The sequence below is a fragment of the Eptesicus fuscus genome, chromosome 24, assembly GCF_027574615.1.
Source record: "Eptesicus fuscus isolate TK198812 chromosome 24, DD_ASM_mEF_20220401, whole genome shotgun sequence".
Classification (NCBI taxonomy): Eukaryota; Metazoa; Chordata; class Mammalia; order Chiroptera; family Vespertilionidae; genus Eptesicus; species Eptesicus fuscus.
This window is the reverse complement of record NC_072496.1, coordinates 1,240,405-1,255,021: the sequence shown is the minus strand read 5'-3', so window position 1 is coordinate 1,255,021 and position 14,617 is coordinate 1,240,405. Positions and strand designations below refer to the sequence as shown.

The window sequence follows — 14,617 nt, the reverse complement described above, 5'->3', positions numbered from 1 at the left end:
AATGCACGAGTGAACCAATGAATGAGTGAATGAATGAGTAAATGAGTGGGCGAATGAATAAATGAATGAATGAATGGATGAGTGAGTGAATGAGTGAACCCCACTTCCTTTTATCGACTGACTGATGTTTATTGAGCGAAGAATGCCCCGCAGGACGAGAGAAGTTGCGCATTCCGGGGAACAAAATGAGGAAGGAGGTGACATTTACACGGAATTTCCATTCTCGTCATCTTTCCCGTGGAAACCATAAAAATCACCTGGACATCACTGAGACCGAAACAGCCTCCTTCCTCGGGTCATCAAATCTGCTCTCCTGCCGGCCGCGTGGCTCCGTGGTGGAGCGTCGACCTGTGAACCAGGAGGTCAGGGTTCGATTCCCAGTCAGGACACAGGCCCGGATTGCAGGCTTGATCCCCAGTGGGGGGCATGCAGGAGGCAGCCAATCAATGATTCTCACACCTGTCCCCGCCCCTCAGGACACCTGTATGTCAGCACCTGTCCCCGCCCCTCAGGACACCTGCCCGTCACACCTGTCCCCGCCCCTCAGGACACCTGCCTGTCACACCTGTCCCCGCCCCTCAGGACACCTGCCCGTCACACCTGTCCCCGCCCCTCAGGACACCTGCCCGTCACACCTGTCCCCGCCCCTCAGGACACCTGTATGTCAGCACCTGTCCCGCCCCTCAGGACACCTGCCCGTCACACCTGTCCTCACCCCTCAGGACACCTGCCTGTCACACCTGTCCCCGCCCCTCAGGACACCTGCCTGTCACACCTGTCCCCGCCCCTCAGGACGACACCTGCCTGTCACACCTGTCCCCGCCCCTCAGGACGACACCTGCCCGTCACACCTGTCCCCGCCCCTCAGGACACCTGCCCGTCACACCTGTCCCCGCCCCTCAGGACACCTGTATGTCACACCTGTCCCCGCCCCTCAGGACACCTGCCGACCAGCACACCGTCCCACCTGCCACACGAACAGGCCACTGAGCCGACTCACACCAGGAAGACCCGCCTCTCAGGGAGGGATTTCTTCTCTGGGTGTGAACCGTGAACATGAAATTAGCATAAACAGGGCTTGTAGTTCGTTGCAAATAACCTCCTCTCATTAAAGAGTCAGGCTGACCTCCAACTCTGACCACCACACGCCAGGGACCAGGGACGTCCCGCACCCCGGGACGCGGGAGCCGAGCAGGGCCTGCAGGTGCCCCCACTGCTGTCAGTGGTGTTTTCAATGTTTTCTCTAATTGTCTTTCAGAGGGAGAGAGAGGGAGAGGGAGAGGGAGAGGGAGAGAGAGAGGGGGAGGGAGAGGGAGAGGGAGAGGGAGAGGGAGAGGGAGAGGGAGAGGGAGAGAGAGAGGGAGAGGGAGAAGGAGAGGGAGAGGGAGAGGGAGGGAGAGGGAGAGGGAGAGAGAGAGGGAGAGGGAGAGGGAGGGAGAAGGAGAGGGAGAGGGAGAGAGAGAGAGAGGGAGAGGGAGAGGGAGAGGGAGGGGGAGAGGGAGAGGGAGAGGGAGAGGGAGAGGGAGAGGGAGAGAGAGAGGGAGGGAGAGGAAGGAAGAAAAAGAGAGAAGCATCAGTGTGAGGAAAACATGCATTAGTTGCCCTGACCAGGAATCGAACTCCCAACCTTTCGGGGCAAAAGTAAGTTTACAGTCCGGCCGGTGGGGCTCAGGGGTTGAGCGTCCACCTAGGACCCAGGAGGTCAGGGTTCGACTCCCGGTCAGGGCACACGCCCAGGTGGTGGGCTCCATCCCCAGTGTGGGACGTGCAGGAGGCAGCCGATCCAGGATCCCCTCTCATCACGGATGTTTCTCTCTCTCCCTCCCCCTTCCTCTCTGAAATCCATAAAAACATGTATTTTTAAAAACCTGTCATTTCAGCAGGTGAAAGGCAGCGGCTGCCGTCCAGCCTGGGGAGCACCTGCGTGGGCTCTACGCCCGCCCCCCCCCATAGGAACAGAGAACCCCAAACCGGCCTCTGCTCTGGGGACCCCACTTTCCAGGGGTCCGAGCCCAGGCGGGTCCGGGCCGGGGTTTGCCGGCTACACCGGCTCCTGCCTCGTCACCACCTGCAGCACCCCTCCTCGATGCTACCTGCACGTCCCAAGTAGAATTGGATTTAACAGCAAAAACAAACCAACAAAATAGACGTTTTCCATTGCCGTTCTTTCTGCAGGACTTGATAGCTAGCTAAGAAGGAAAATGCCCTTTTACCTGTATTAAAATCGGTTGTAGCCCTGACCAGTGTGGCTCAGTGGATAGAGCGTCGGCCTGTGGACTGAAGGGTCCCAGGTTCGATTCCCGGTCAAGGGCACGTACCTTGGTTGCGGGCACATCCCCAGTAGTGGGGTGTGCAGGAGGCAGCTGATCGATGTTTCTCTCTCATCGATGTTTCTAACTCTCTGTCCCTCTCCCTTCCTCTCTGTAAAAAAAAAATCAATAAAATATATATATATTTTTTAAATTAGTTGTGATGGTATTGTTTTTCCCAAATTAAGCAGTTCGCCCATCGTGAGTTCCAATAATCCAAAATCTCATGTTTCGAGAGAGAAAATCTAAGTGTGCTTATTAGAAACACACTAGGCCCGTGGTCGGCAAACTCATTAGTCAACAGAGCCAAATACCAACAGGACAACGATTGACATTCCTTTGGAGAGCCACGTTTTTTAAACTTAAACTTCTTCTAACGCCACTTCTTCAACATAGACTCGCCCAGGCCGTGGTATTTTGTGGAAGAGCCACACTCCAGGGGCCAAAGAGCCGCGTGTGGCTCGCGAGCCGCGGTTTGCCCACCACGGGGCTAGGAGGAGAGTGTGTCTTTTCCTCCCACCTTTTCCTGAATGCTCTTTCCCCCTTTCTGGGGGGGTCACGGGTCCTGGCATCATCGGCAAAGCCACCGTCCCATCCCTCATCACCATCCCATCCCTCACCACCATCCCATCCCTCATCGGCACTCCTCCTCCCTCCTGGCCTAATACCAGCTCCGGTTTCATCGGGTCAGAGCGAGGGAAACGGAAAACGGTAATTTTCTATCCACCCCGCCGGTCTTCCCGGGAACCTCCCCAAATCGCGTTTTCACTTTGCCTTCGACGTCCACCCCGTGACTCGCCAGCAGCCACCCCCAGGGACCCCCAAAGGTCACCAAGTTCCCAGTCTCCCACTGTCCCCCGTTCAAGTCTCTGCTGTCCTTGAACCCCGAGGCTGGCCGGCCGGCCGCGGTGAGCAGGGCCTGGCTCTGCAGCGAACCGCAGACACCCCCCGCCCCCCCCCCCACATGCTCTTTCCTAACGCCTCCTTCCTTCCCTCTCGGGACAGACCTGTCACAACCCTCACCGGCCTCGGTCTCTCACGCTCACGGGGCGGTGTGATAGGCAAACGCGTCCTGAACAAACTGCGTGGAGCCTCGTCCTAACTTAAGTCTTCTCCTGGCTGAAAAATAAAATTAAATCAAATTTAAAAATGAGGCCATGTATAAAGATGAGAGAGCCAGGGTTCCGGAAGGTTCCTCTGGCTAATTTTCTAAACTAACCCTTTGAGAGATCGGCTCAATTATGGACGTAAACACTCATTTAAAAAAAAAAAAAAAAAAGGCACACCCCGCTACCCCGGACCTGGCGGGGCGTGGACACGTCTGGATCTCGCGGATCGTGAAAAGGAAAAACGTGAACAGGGCCCCTTCGGCAGCGCGGCCCCCCGCACCCCGGGGCTTACCGACAGCACGGCCTCTACGACGTTCCGTTTGAAGGTGGCCACTGATGAAGGCGGAAAACGGTACAAGATAAATTCCTTTTTTTTTTTTGTAATATGTTTTTATGGACTTCAGAGAGGAAGAGGGAGGGAGAGAGAGAGAGAGACCTCAAGGATGGGAGAGAACCACGGATCGGCTGCCTCCTGCACGCCCCGCACTGGGGATCGAGCCCGCAACCCGGGCGTGTGCCCCGACCGGGACTCGAACCTGGGACCCCTCAGTCCCCAGGGGCCGGCGCTCTATCCGCTGAGCCACACCGGCCGGGGCCCAGATGAATTTCTTAAACTGCCTGGACGCGGGGACGCAGCGCTGACCTGTCGGCTTCCTGGTGCCGCGCTTAGAGCCCTTCGAGGGGAGTTTCCTCCCTTCACCTTAGCCCCTGGCAAGAGGGAAACTCCAGGCCTCCCCCAGTCTGCCTTCCTTCTTTCTTTTTGTTTGTTTTTGTTCATCCTCCCCAGGACATCTTCCCATTGATGTTTAGAGAGAGCGGAAGAGAGAGGGAGAGACAGAGGGAACCATCCACGTGAGAGAAACACATCAATGGGTTGCCTCCTGCACGCGCCCCGACCAGGGCCCGGGCCGGGCTGGACCCTGCCACCGAGGTAGGTGCCCTGGACCGGAATCGAACCCGGGACCCTTCGGTCTGCAGGCCGGCGCTCTACCCACTGAGCCGCACCGGCCGGGCTCAGTCTGCTCTCTCATCTCTGAGGACAGCCGCTCTCGGGGCCACGGAGTCAGAAACGCAGCCTCGGAGGGAGGGTCCGATTTTTGCAATCCCGCCACCAGCCTGGCCGAGGGCACGGGCCGCCTGGGCAGGGAGGCGGCCTCGGCGACTCCCCCTCGCGGCCTCCCGTCCCCCCCCAGAGAAGGAGGAACTCGCTCTGCGGTAAACGCTTGCGTCGGCTTCCTCCGGGCAAGAGCCTCACGAATGCGCAACCCGCACAGGAGAGTCGCGTTGCCGATCCGGTCGCTCGATGTGGCAACCCAGCCGCTCTCTGAAAATGAACCGGGCCCTCACCGGTGTGGCTCAGTGGATAGAGCATCGGCCTGTGGACTGAAGGGTCCCGGGTTCGATTCCGGTCAAGGGCATGGACCTTGGCTGCGGGCACATCCCCAGTGGGAGGCGTGCAGGAGGCAGCTGATCCATGTTTCTCTCTCATCGATGTTTCTAACTCTCTCTCCCTCTCCCTTCCTCTCTGTAAAAAATCAATAAAATATATTTTTTAAAATAAATAAATAAAATCTTAAAAAAAAAAAATGAACCGGAAAATGTCCCTTCCAGACGGACAGGGAAAAGCTGTCCTCATCCCGAAGCTCCAGGTGAAAACGGACGCTCGGGGCCGCGGCGTGAACCTCCGGCAGCCCTGCCGACCCGGCCAGGCTCTCGCTGGAAGTGGAACGAACAGGGGGGGCGTCACCGGTGAAAACCGAGCAGCACTGTGCAAAGCAACACTAAACAGAAAATAAGATAAACAACTGGACAGAAATCCGGGAGTTTCCGACATTTTACGGTCACGCTCTCCCCGGCGTCCCCCCGGGAGCCCTGCCGCGCTGCGCTGGCGGGTCTCGCTGGCGGGGGGTCGGGGACGGAGACTCGGCCCTCCCTGTCTTAGTTCCCGGGCCCTGTCCGCGTCTCAGCCACACGGGGGGGGGGGGGGGGGGGGAGGCGCTGAGTTTCTGGGGGAGCGCTGATGGACAAACATGCGATCGGGATGTCGACAGCAGCTCGCCGCCGCGGCGTTATTGATTAATTGTCCCGAACAGGACCCAGGCGCACGCCAAACCCCAGCCCCAGGGACGGCCGACCTAAAGGACGACGGGTCGGAGAGTCTTGGGGAGCCCGTGGCGCTGGGGTGGGTTCTACAGGCCTCGTCCTCCTTCCCTCCTCCTCCTCCTCCTCCTCGCCTCCGCTCTAGGAGACCCGCCCCCCCACACGCCAGCTCTGCCGCCGTCCCCTCGCTCCCTCCACCCGCGGGAGCACACGTCCCCCCCGGAGTGGAAGCCCACGCCGTCCGCTTTTTATCGACATTTCCCCAGAGGCCCGCTTCCCACACCCGCCGGAGCCGCGTCTCCAGGCTCCTCGGCAGCCGCTCTCAGGCTCCACCGAGCACAGCCCGCAGGTCACACGCCACGCACAGCCCGCAGGTCACACGCCACGCACAGCCCGCAGGTCACCCGCCACGCACAGCCCGCAGGTCACACGCCACGCACAGCCCGCAGGTCACACGCCAAGCACAGCCCGCAGGTCACACGCCACGCACAGCCCGCAGGTCACACGCCACGCACAGCCCGCAGGTCACACGCCACGCACAGCCCGCAGGTCACACGCCACGCACAGCCCGCAGGTCACACGCCACGCACAGCCCGCAGGTCACACGCCAGGCACAGCCCGCAGGTCACACGCCAGGCACAGCCCGCAGGTCACACGTCACGCACAGCCCGCAGGTCACACGCCACGCACAGCCCGCAGGTCACACGTCACGCACAGCCCGCAGGTCACACGCCACGCACAGCCCGCAGGTCACACGCCACGCACAGCCCGCAGGTCACACGCCACGCACAGCCCGCAGGTCACCAAGAGCCCAGCGATTCCGTGGGGGGAAGGAGTGGGCTGCTGCCCGCACAGGTGAGGAGCCAGGGGGCCTGGAGCTGTATGAGCGGAGCACACCCTCGGGGACGGGGAACACGGGGTGGGGTGGGGGGGCCGCTGCCGGGTCTCCCGTCTCCCTGGGACGTCCTCCCAGAGGAGAAGCGGCAGAGTCAGGACTCCTCTCCCGCTCCCGGGCGGCCGGCCAGGGTGTGACAAGCCTGGGGCTTGCTGTCCCGGGAGCGAGCTCCATCGAGGCTCCATCGAGGCTCGGCCACCACAGGGCGGACAGAGACGCCGTGCGCCCTCCCGTCTGAGCGGGTGCGGACTCCCCACAGCACCAGGTCCCTGTCCCGGCGGCCTCTCGGCAGGGCTCCTACCCGGGGGTCCCCGGCTCAGGGTTTTCAGGGGGTCGGGTCGTGCACAGACAGATGGGCCTGGGAGCGAGGGGACGGCGGCAGACAGAGCTCTGCGGACGTGGGGTGTGGGAGGCCAGTTCTGTCGTCGGCGGCCCAGTCAGTGACCGCAGAGCGCCAGGCCCCTCTCCCCGAGCGAGCCCGAGGGCCCGCCTTACACAGAATCGGCGGAAGGGACACACTCACACGCAGTCCATACCTTTTATTTTCAGGACATACTTTTTTAAAGAGCCCAACGGGGACAGAGCAAGCAGAAGTCACTTTGAAAGTGCATCCCCCGCTCTGGCCGGTGTGGCTCAGTGGATAGAGCGTTGGCCTGAGGACTGAAGGGTCCCAGGTTTGAGCCCGGTCAAGGGCACACACCCAGGTTGCGGGCACATCCCCAGGAGGGGGCGTGCGGGAGGCCGCCGATCAATGATTCTCTCTCATCATGGATGTTTCTATCTCTCCCTCCTTTCCTCTCTGAAATCAAAAAATATATATATATTTTTTAAAGTTCTTTAAAAAAAAAAAAGTGCAATGCCCCCTTCCTGGTAATAATCTCTTTTAAAGCCATCATCTCACGAGGGATGTTTTTACGGTTTTTTGACCAAGGCTAGGACAACAGAACTCCCAGCTGCTGCTGTAAACGCTGCCGTCCGTTGTCAGTAATCCGTGGAGGACGCTGGAAAACACGGCACTTGCACAGCCCTTCCCCTCAGCGTCGGGAAGCAGCGGGTCGGCGAACACGGCTCGGCTCTCTCCCGCTCCCAGGAAGGGCCCCGAGCAAACGTCCGCGGACAGGACAGGTCGGACGGCCTCACGCAGCCTGCCTGCCGCCTGGGCCGCGACAGCGCCGACCGACCAGGGGTCTTACAGGCGCGCTGAGCCCTGCGTCAGCGACACCGCGAGCACCCAGGCCAGGAAGAGGAGTCTCCAGGGTCGTCAGGCTCAGAGCCCCGCCTGGGAGCGCAGCAGGCCCTTCTGGAGCGCGGGCCGCAGTTCCCCGAGAGCCGGTGCCCTTGGGAGCGAAGGGGGGTGTCATGTGCCCAAGAGGCCATTCTGCCCAAACTGCCGGCCGCTCGGGCCTCCCTGTGACCACCAGCGGGTGCCCGCCGGGCGCCGGACGCCGGATGCCGGGGAGGGACCAGGCCGGCCCCTCCCACCTGCCGGGCGTGGTACAGAAATCCCCATCCGAGGAGGATGGCCCACGGACATCTTTAACCATTTCAAATGCAGGGTCTGGGTCCCCTTTTTCTTCACCCGTTACCGGCCGGGCGCTGCGAGGGGACGGCCGTCCTTACCCCCAACGCGCACACAACCGAAGACTCAGAAGCGAGCTTCCTACTTCACACCCCAACATCTAAAGCGAAAACCCCACCTCTCCGTGGTCACCCCCACCCCCCACGCAGACGTTCCGCCCGAGGGAAAGCGGGGCGAAGTGGGTGGGTAAAACGACCAACAGCTGGCTTTCACCCAGAAGCAGGGGCACGGCGGGGCCCACCTGGGCAGAGAAAAAGCCCATTTACCTCTGATCACACGGGCCCACCCACGCACAGATGTCCCTCTGCAGAGAAATCCATAGTTGGGCTCAATCTAAACACTTGATCATCCCCCTACAATAGCATCAATTTAACTCAACATTCATAGCCACTAAATTTCAAAGCACAATTTTCTCATGATTTTATGGAGCCACCTACAGTTTTTTCTCCATCTTTAGTTACCATATTTAACGCTTTGCACTCGCTTGCTTTTTTCTTGAGCTGCTACCGACGCTAACCGTGCCGAGTCACACTCAACATCCGAGCGCAAAAGGTGAAATAAGCTGTCAACACCTCCTCTGCATCGTCTCTGTCTCCCCTAGTTCTCTCCTTCTAACAGCTATACTTTCCACCTTTTAAACATTGCTCAACTGTGACTTAACAATACTTTTTTCCCAACTAAAGATGCTCAGGACCATTTTTATTTGTGTCATGCTCTTATTTTATTGCAACTTTTTCGAGGCAAAAAAGATGTGCCCGGAACCAACGGATACTGGAATCTGCTTAGAATGAAGCCGCAGCAGCCGCTCCGGGATAACATGTAGGATGGCTAACCCCATTTCAAGAAACCATGTCCCAACTCACACATCAAATTTCTCTGCTTTCATACAGTGACCCTCAGACACAAGGAAGATAGCCAACCAGTTTTCAGATAAACCCAGGAACATGGAATGCTTGGGTTGAGAGAAGAACACACGGAAAGAGCCAGGCCCTGGCCCGCAGGTCACACCACAGACGTGGATGTCTCAGGAAGCGCAGTGCACAGAAACATCTGGAAGAGGTGCCGGGTAGGAAGCAGATGACACCTCTTTTGCAATTTTGTGATTAACAGGTCTTTTATTGGTAGTAAACTAGAGCAAACAATCAGAATAATACATATGCAGTTTCAGTACACACAATAAAAGTTAGAGAAATCCAAAACCTGTATAAAACAAAACACGGGGGAACCGTACATCTTACGATACAGCGGGAAAGGTGCTCTCCAGCCCCCTCACAGCTCGTCCTCTGCACCCCGAGAACTGAACCGCGTTCCCCAAATGAGAATACAGACTTTGGGACCAGGTGTGTGTCAGAGGGTTAAACACGTCTCCTAAGAATCCTGCAGTGACACGGAGGTGCCCCCTCAGCGGGCAGGAGCACGCGGAGGGAGCAAAAGTGGGGGGAGGAAGTTAACTAGTATTCTGTAACCATCTTAATAATTTCTTACTTCCCAAACACTGCCTTCATAGCAGAAGGGTCTCACACTTGCACAAAATTAATCACCGTATTGTACATGGGAGCCGGGTAGGCTGGTTACACAATAAGACTGCAAACAAACGGTGGTACTTTCCTGACGTCAGCAGAGGACGTAAGACTGACACATCACCAAAGTACATAAAAACTCATCGCATGAACACCCCGGTACATTAAAAAATATAATCAGGAAAAAAATACAATGGCTAAAAGTGGTTTGGAGCAGAGCCACTGTCACCAGCAGCCGCAAATGGCAACGCGGGTGGAGAGCTGGCTGGGGTCACCTCCCACGACCCCCGCACAATACTGACGGACGCCCCTTCGCAGCGTGCGGCCGAGGCTGCGGCTCCACCGAGAGGCTCTGAGGTCACTACGGAAGGCGGGCGCCCCCGCCCCTCCGTTCGCTATGGCACCAGCTGGAATTACACACCTTAGTCATGGCTCCAGCTCCGAGCACGTGGGGGTTATGATGCATAAAAATCTGTTTGGGGTTCTCCTGTTGTTCAGGGTGGGGAGTGGCAGGTGTTTGTCTTACTGTTTAGTATTTGGATGCCATCGGCATGTGACATGCTCACTGGAATGTAACTCATTCTAAAGTGGAAACTGTCAAGAGAGGGGAGGCCCAGAACTTAGAAAGAGGGCAGGTTTAGAAGAAAAAAAACAAAAACACGAGCACCCAGAAGTGGGGGTGCCGTGCAACAAGAGGAGAGTGTCTCAGGCTGTGCACAACCACACACACCCCAATTTCAAAGAACTATGTGACTCCAACGTGGGTCCTAACACTGAACCCCGACTCGGGCTTCCACACTGGGCCAGGCGTCAGTCAGCTGACTCTTCGTGGAACTGCAGCCTCGGCACAGCTGGGGCAAGGAGAGGGTGCTTTTTAAAAATTATTTCTTCTTTCATTAAAGCTATCATTCCAGGCTTTGATCAAAGACCCCAGAATCTCTGCCCTGCCAGGCTGGGGTGGACGTGGTCTGGAAGCTCAGAGCACAGTAAGAAGCCGCAACACAACACAGGTAGCCCACAGCTCGGAATTTTGCATCGGCCCAGGTGGAGACAGCAATTTGAAATGTTTTCGATCCCTTACTCAAATGATGAAACATAAATCCTATCAGCCCAGACAGAGCAATTTGAAATGTTTTCGATCCCTTACTTAAATGGTGAAACGTATACCATACCATCTGTAAACTGGATATTCCATTACAGCGATAGTGTACAGAATTCCCATGCGTTATTACACTTTCCTGAGAGTAAAGCAATTAGAATAACCTTAATCCTAGCAACAAAGTTTTTTTCTTTTGTTTTTTACATCTTTTTTTTCTTCCTTTTTTTGTTTTTTTTTTTTGTGTTTTTTTTTTTGCATTTAAAACTTTTGGGCTATTCCCTGACGATCTATACATGTAAATTTGATTGCTAAACATTGTCACTTTGAATGTCAAACTATTTTTAATCTATTGATTTCGATTAAAAATCATAATAGAAACAGCTAAAATCACACTAACAAAATAAACTGAATATGAAAAGTTGCATTGAAAGGGCATTACATTATTCTGTAGAGGATCGTGTTCAAACATTCCAATGGCAGTGTTCTCAGAACGACACAGAAACCGCATCCTTCGGCCTCCAGCCTGTCACCTGGGGGCTTACCTGTAACTCTGGCTGGTGGGAGTCTTGACTCTCGTACTACATGGCTCACTCACATCAGACATCATGTTTGTGTACCCTGAGAAATCTGACACCGAAGTCCTGACTCTGTGGTCCACCTCGCCGTTAGAGTTACTGACAAAGGTCATTGGCACCCTGCTGCCCGACTTAAACTGAGAACCGAAGGCCTGTGCAAAGTTCTCAATCTGGTACGTTGCTCGCGGCTCCATGTCCTTCTGAGGGTCGATCTGGCTCGCCAGCTCCTGAGAGGGCATCTGAAAGCTGGTGGAGGACTCCAAGGTTTTCTGCTGCTCCTTCTGGCTCGCCAGTTTCTGAGATGAGGACTGGAAGGCCGAGGAAGTCTCTAGGTTCTTCTGAGAGTCGATCAGATCGTCCAGCTCCTGGGAAGGGGTCAGCTGCTGATGGGTGGCGTCCAGAGCGGACAGGTACAGCCCCGGCTGAGATCCGAACAACATCCCAAAGGGAGGCTTTGGCAACGAAGATGGCAACACTGAGGTAACAGACTGGCCGAAACCACACTCCAGGGGAGACGTAGTGTAAATCTGTTTTTCCGGGAACAGCGTGTGGTTGTGGAGAGGTGAGGACAGGCTGACGAACTGGAACCCGTGTCCCAGCGCGAACCCTGCGTTGGTGGACTTCTCGAAGGCCTGCTGGAGGTATTTGGAGTATTCCTGCAACACGATCGCCTTGTCGCTGGCCGGGGTCTGGGTGCCGGGGCTCAGGTTCCCCTCCGGGACCAGCTCCGAGTGCTCCCCTGAGGCGTGTAAATCCACTCGGGGCTCGGCGATGCTGAAGGGGTCCTCCTTCTGGCCCTCCGACTTGCTGGAGTACTGATCCAGAATGCTCTGCAGGACCTCGTCGGGAATGCCGGACTTGTCGTGACAAGACTTGACGTCCGCGTTCAGCGCCGAGGAGTCGATGAGCGACAGCGGGGCCTCGCTCTCCAGCACGCTGACCCCGGCGGCCTGGATGACGGACGGCGGGGAGACCATGTGGCCCACGTTGATCGAGAAGGCACTGTTGCTGGTGGGGGTGGGCAGGTATCTCCTCTTCTTGGAGAACTGCATGGCGTCGTCGTAATTGCTGTTCATCGGGCCTTGCTTGCCGCCGGCGCCCTGGAGGAGGCCGATGGCGTCCGTGCCGGCGTTCGAGGCGATGCCCAGGGAGCCGCCGGGCTTCCCGGACAGGGACTTCTGCCCCACGAGGTCGGGCAGCGGCGACACGAAGTTCAGGTAGCTTTTGTCTGTGTTCTTCCTGCTTCCTTTCTTGAAGATCAGCTTTGGCACCCTTTTCTGGAGTTCGTCGATGCCGCCGCCGCCGCCGCCGCCGCCCATCATGCCGCCGCTGCCGGGCGACATGGCGGGCATCTCCACCGAGTAGGTCTGCATGCCGAGGCTGCCCGCCTTCTGCTCCTTGCTCTCGGCGGCCGCGCCCTTGGACTTGGACTTCCTCCGGGACGAGCCGCCGCCTCCGCTTCCCTGAGACAGCGCGGCCAGGCTGCCCGCCAGGGTGCCCGGGTTGGCCGCGGAGCCCGGCTCGGCGCCCGGGGCCCCCGCCTTGGCTATGGCTTCGCCGCAGGTGCGCCGGTGCTTGAGCAGCCGGTCGGTCCTGGAGAAATACTGCTGGCAGGTGTCGCACTTGTATGGCTTCTCTCCGCTGTGCGTGCGCTTGTGCCGCTCCATGTGGTACTTCTGGATGAACTTCATGCTGCACTGGTCGCAGCCGAAGGGCTTCTCGCGGCTGTGGATCTTCTCGTGCCGCTGCAGCAGGTACTTCTGGATGAAGCCCATGTTGCACTGGCCGCACTGGAAGGGCCGCTCGCCCGTGTGGATGAGGACGTGGCGGCGCAGGTGGTAGGAGCTGCGGAAGGCCGCGCTGCAGTGGTCGCAGATGTGCGGCTTCTGGCTGGGCGAGAGCACGGCGCCCCCCGACGCCTCTCCCCCGTCGGCGGCGGCCGGCGGCGGCTTGGAGGAGGAGGAGGCGGCGGCGGCGGAGGAGGAGGAGGAGGAGGATGCGCCGGGCTTCCGCTTGGCTTTGATTCCCTGAGATTCTGGCTTTGGCCTCTTCGCCTTCTTGACGTGCGTGTCCTGCTTGGGCTCCTCGCCGCCGCCGAGCAGGCCGTCGCGGTGGTGCGGGGCGGGCGGCGGCTGCTGGTGCAGGACGCTGAGGTCCTGGATGACGCCGTGGCCGCCCCCCTCGCCGCCCAGGCCGGGGCCCCGGTCCTCGGCGCCCGCGAACAGGCCCCCGTAGTGGTGGTGCTGCGGCGGCTCGTCGGGCTCGGCCGGCTTCTCCTGCTTGATGCTCACCAGCGGCTGCAGGAAGCCCCACGGGGTCCGCGGCGCCGGGAAGGCCGCGCCCGAGGAGGCCGCCGGCTCCTTCTTGAAAGTCATGTCCGGGGCCGGCGGCGGGGGCGGCTCGGCCGGGGCCGCGGGGGGGGCGAGCACGCACTGCGGGGGAGGGGCGGCCGGGCCGGCCGGCCGGGCGAAGCTGGCGACCGGGGGCAGCCGGTGGTTGAACATGACCAGGCCCTGCGGGAAGCTGGGCTCCATCTCCGCCCGCCTGCCGCCGCCGGAGCCGCCGGAGCCGCCGCCGCTGAGGAACCCGCCGCCGACTCTCATGCCCCGGACGAGGCCTGGCTGCGGAGGGAGGGGGACGGAGAGGCGGTGGGGCCGGGCCGCGGACCCCCCTCCCCCGGCCCCGCCGCCGCCGCCGCCGCCCGGCCCCGCCCGGCCCCGCCCGCCCCGCGCCGCCCCCGCCCGCACTTACGGTCCCGCCGCCGCCGCCGCCGCGCCGCCGCCGCCGCCGCCGCCGCCTCCGGTTAATAAAAATAACGCCGTCCTCTCCACAATGGAATTAAAAGCCTCCCCCGCACTGCGCAGGCGCGGCGCGGGGTCTGCTGGGAGCGGCCGGCCCGGCCCGAGGGGAGCGCGGCGGCCGCAGTGCGCAGGCGCCGCAGCTTCCGCCCGGCTCGCCTGTCAATCACCGGGGCGGTTGGGCGCAGGGGGCGGCGCCCGGGGCGGCGGGAGGCGGGGCCTGCGGGACCCCGCCCCCTCCAACGAGAGGCCTCCGCGGCCGGAGCGGCCTGATTGGTGGGCGGCGGTTGAAGGACAGGCCTGGGCGGAAAGGCGCTCGCGAGGTGGACCCCCGGGGGCGGGATGTCCGGCGGGCTGGGCTGCAGGAGCGGGCTGCGGGGCTGCCTGCAGGCTGCGCGCTCGGGGGGGAAACTGAGGCCTGCACGGCGGGGGGCGCGCTCCCCTTTACAGTATGCAATCCATCCGGGTCCCGGATGCAAACCCGGGCCCCACCAGGGCCTCCCTCGGGGCGCCGTGGGCTCCCACCTGGAAGCCAGCCGAGCCCGGAGGCTCCACGTTGAGTCGGTCACATGGTGGGCGCCCTCGTGGCGCGACCTTTGCAGCGGCAGGAAGAGCCTCCTGGGAGACCGCAAT

General features: G+C 59.7%; 1 protein-coding gene across 1 annotated transcript; it reads right to left on the bottom strand.

Moving 5' to 3' along the window:
- Window positions 1-9,087: 9,087 nt before the first annotated feature.
- Window positions 9,088-13,815, bottom strand: ZNF281 (zinc finger protein 281). The gene has a single exon (XM_028137865.2). The coding sequence runs from the start codon at window positions 13,787-13,789 to the stop codon at window positions 11,150-11,152; it is 2,640 nt and encodes an 879-aa protein (XP_027993666.2). The 5' UTR covers window positions 13,790-13,815; the 3' UTR covers window positions 9,088-11,149.
- Window positions 13,816-14,617: the final 802 nt, after the last annotated feature.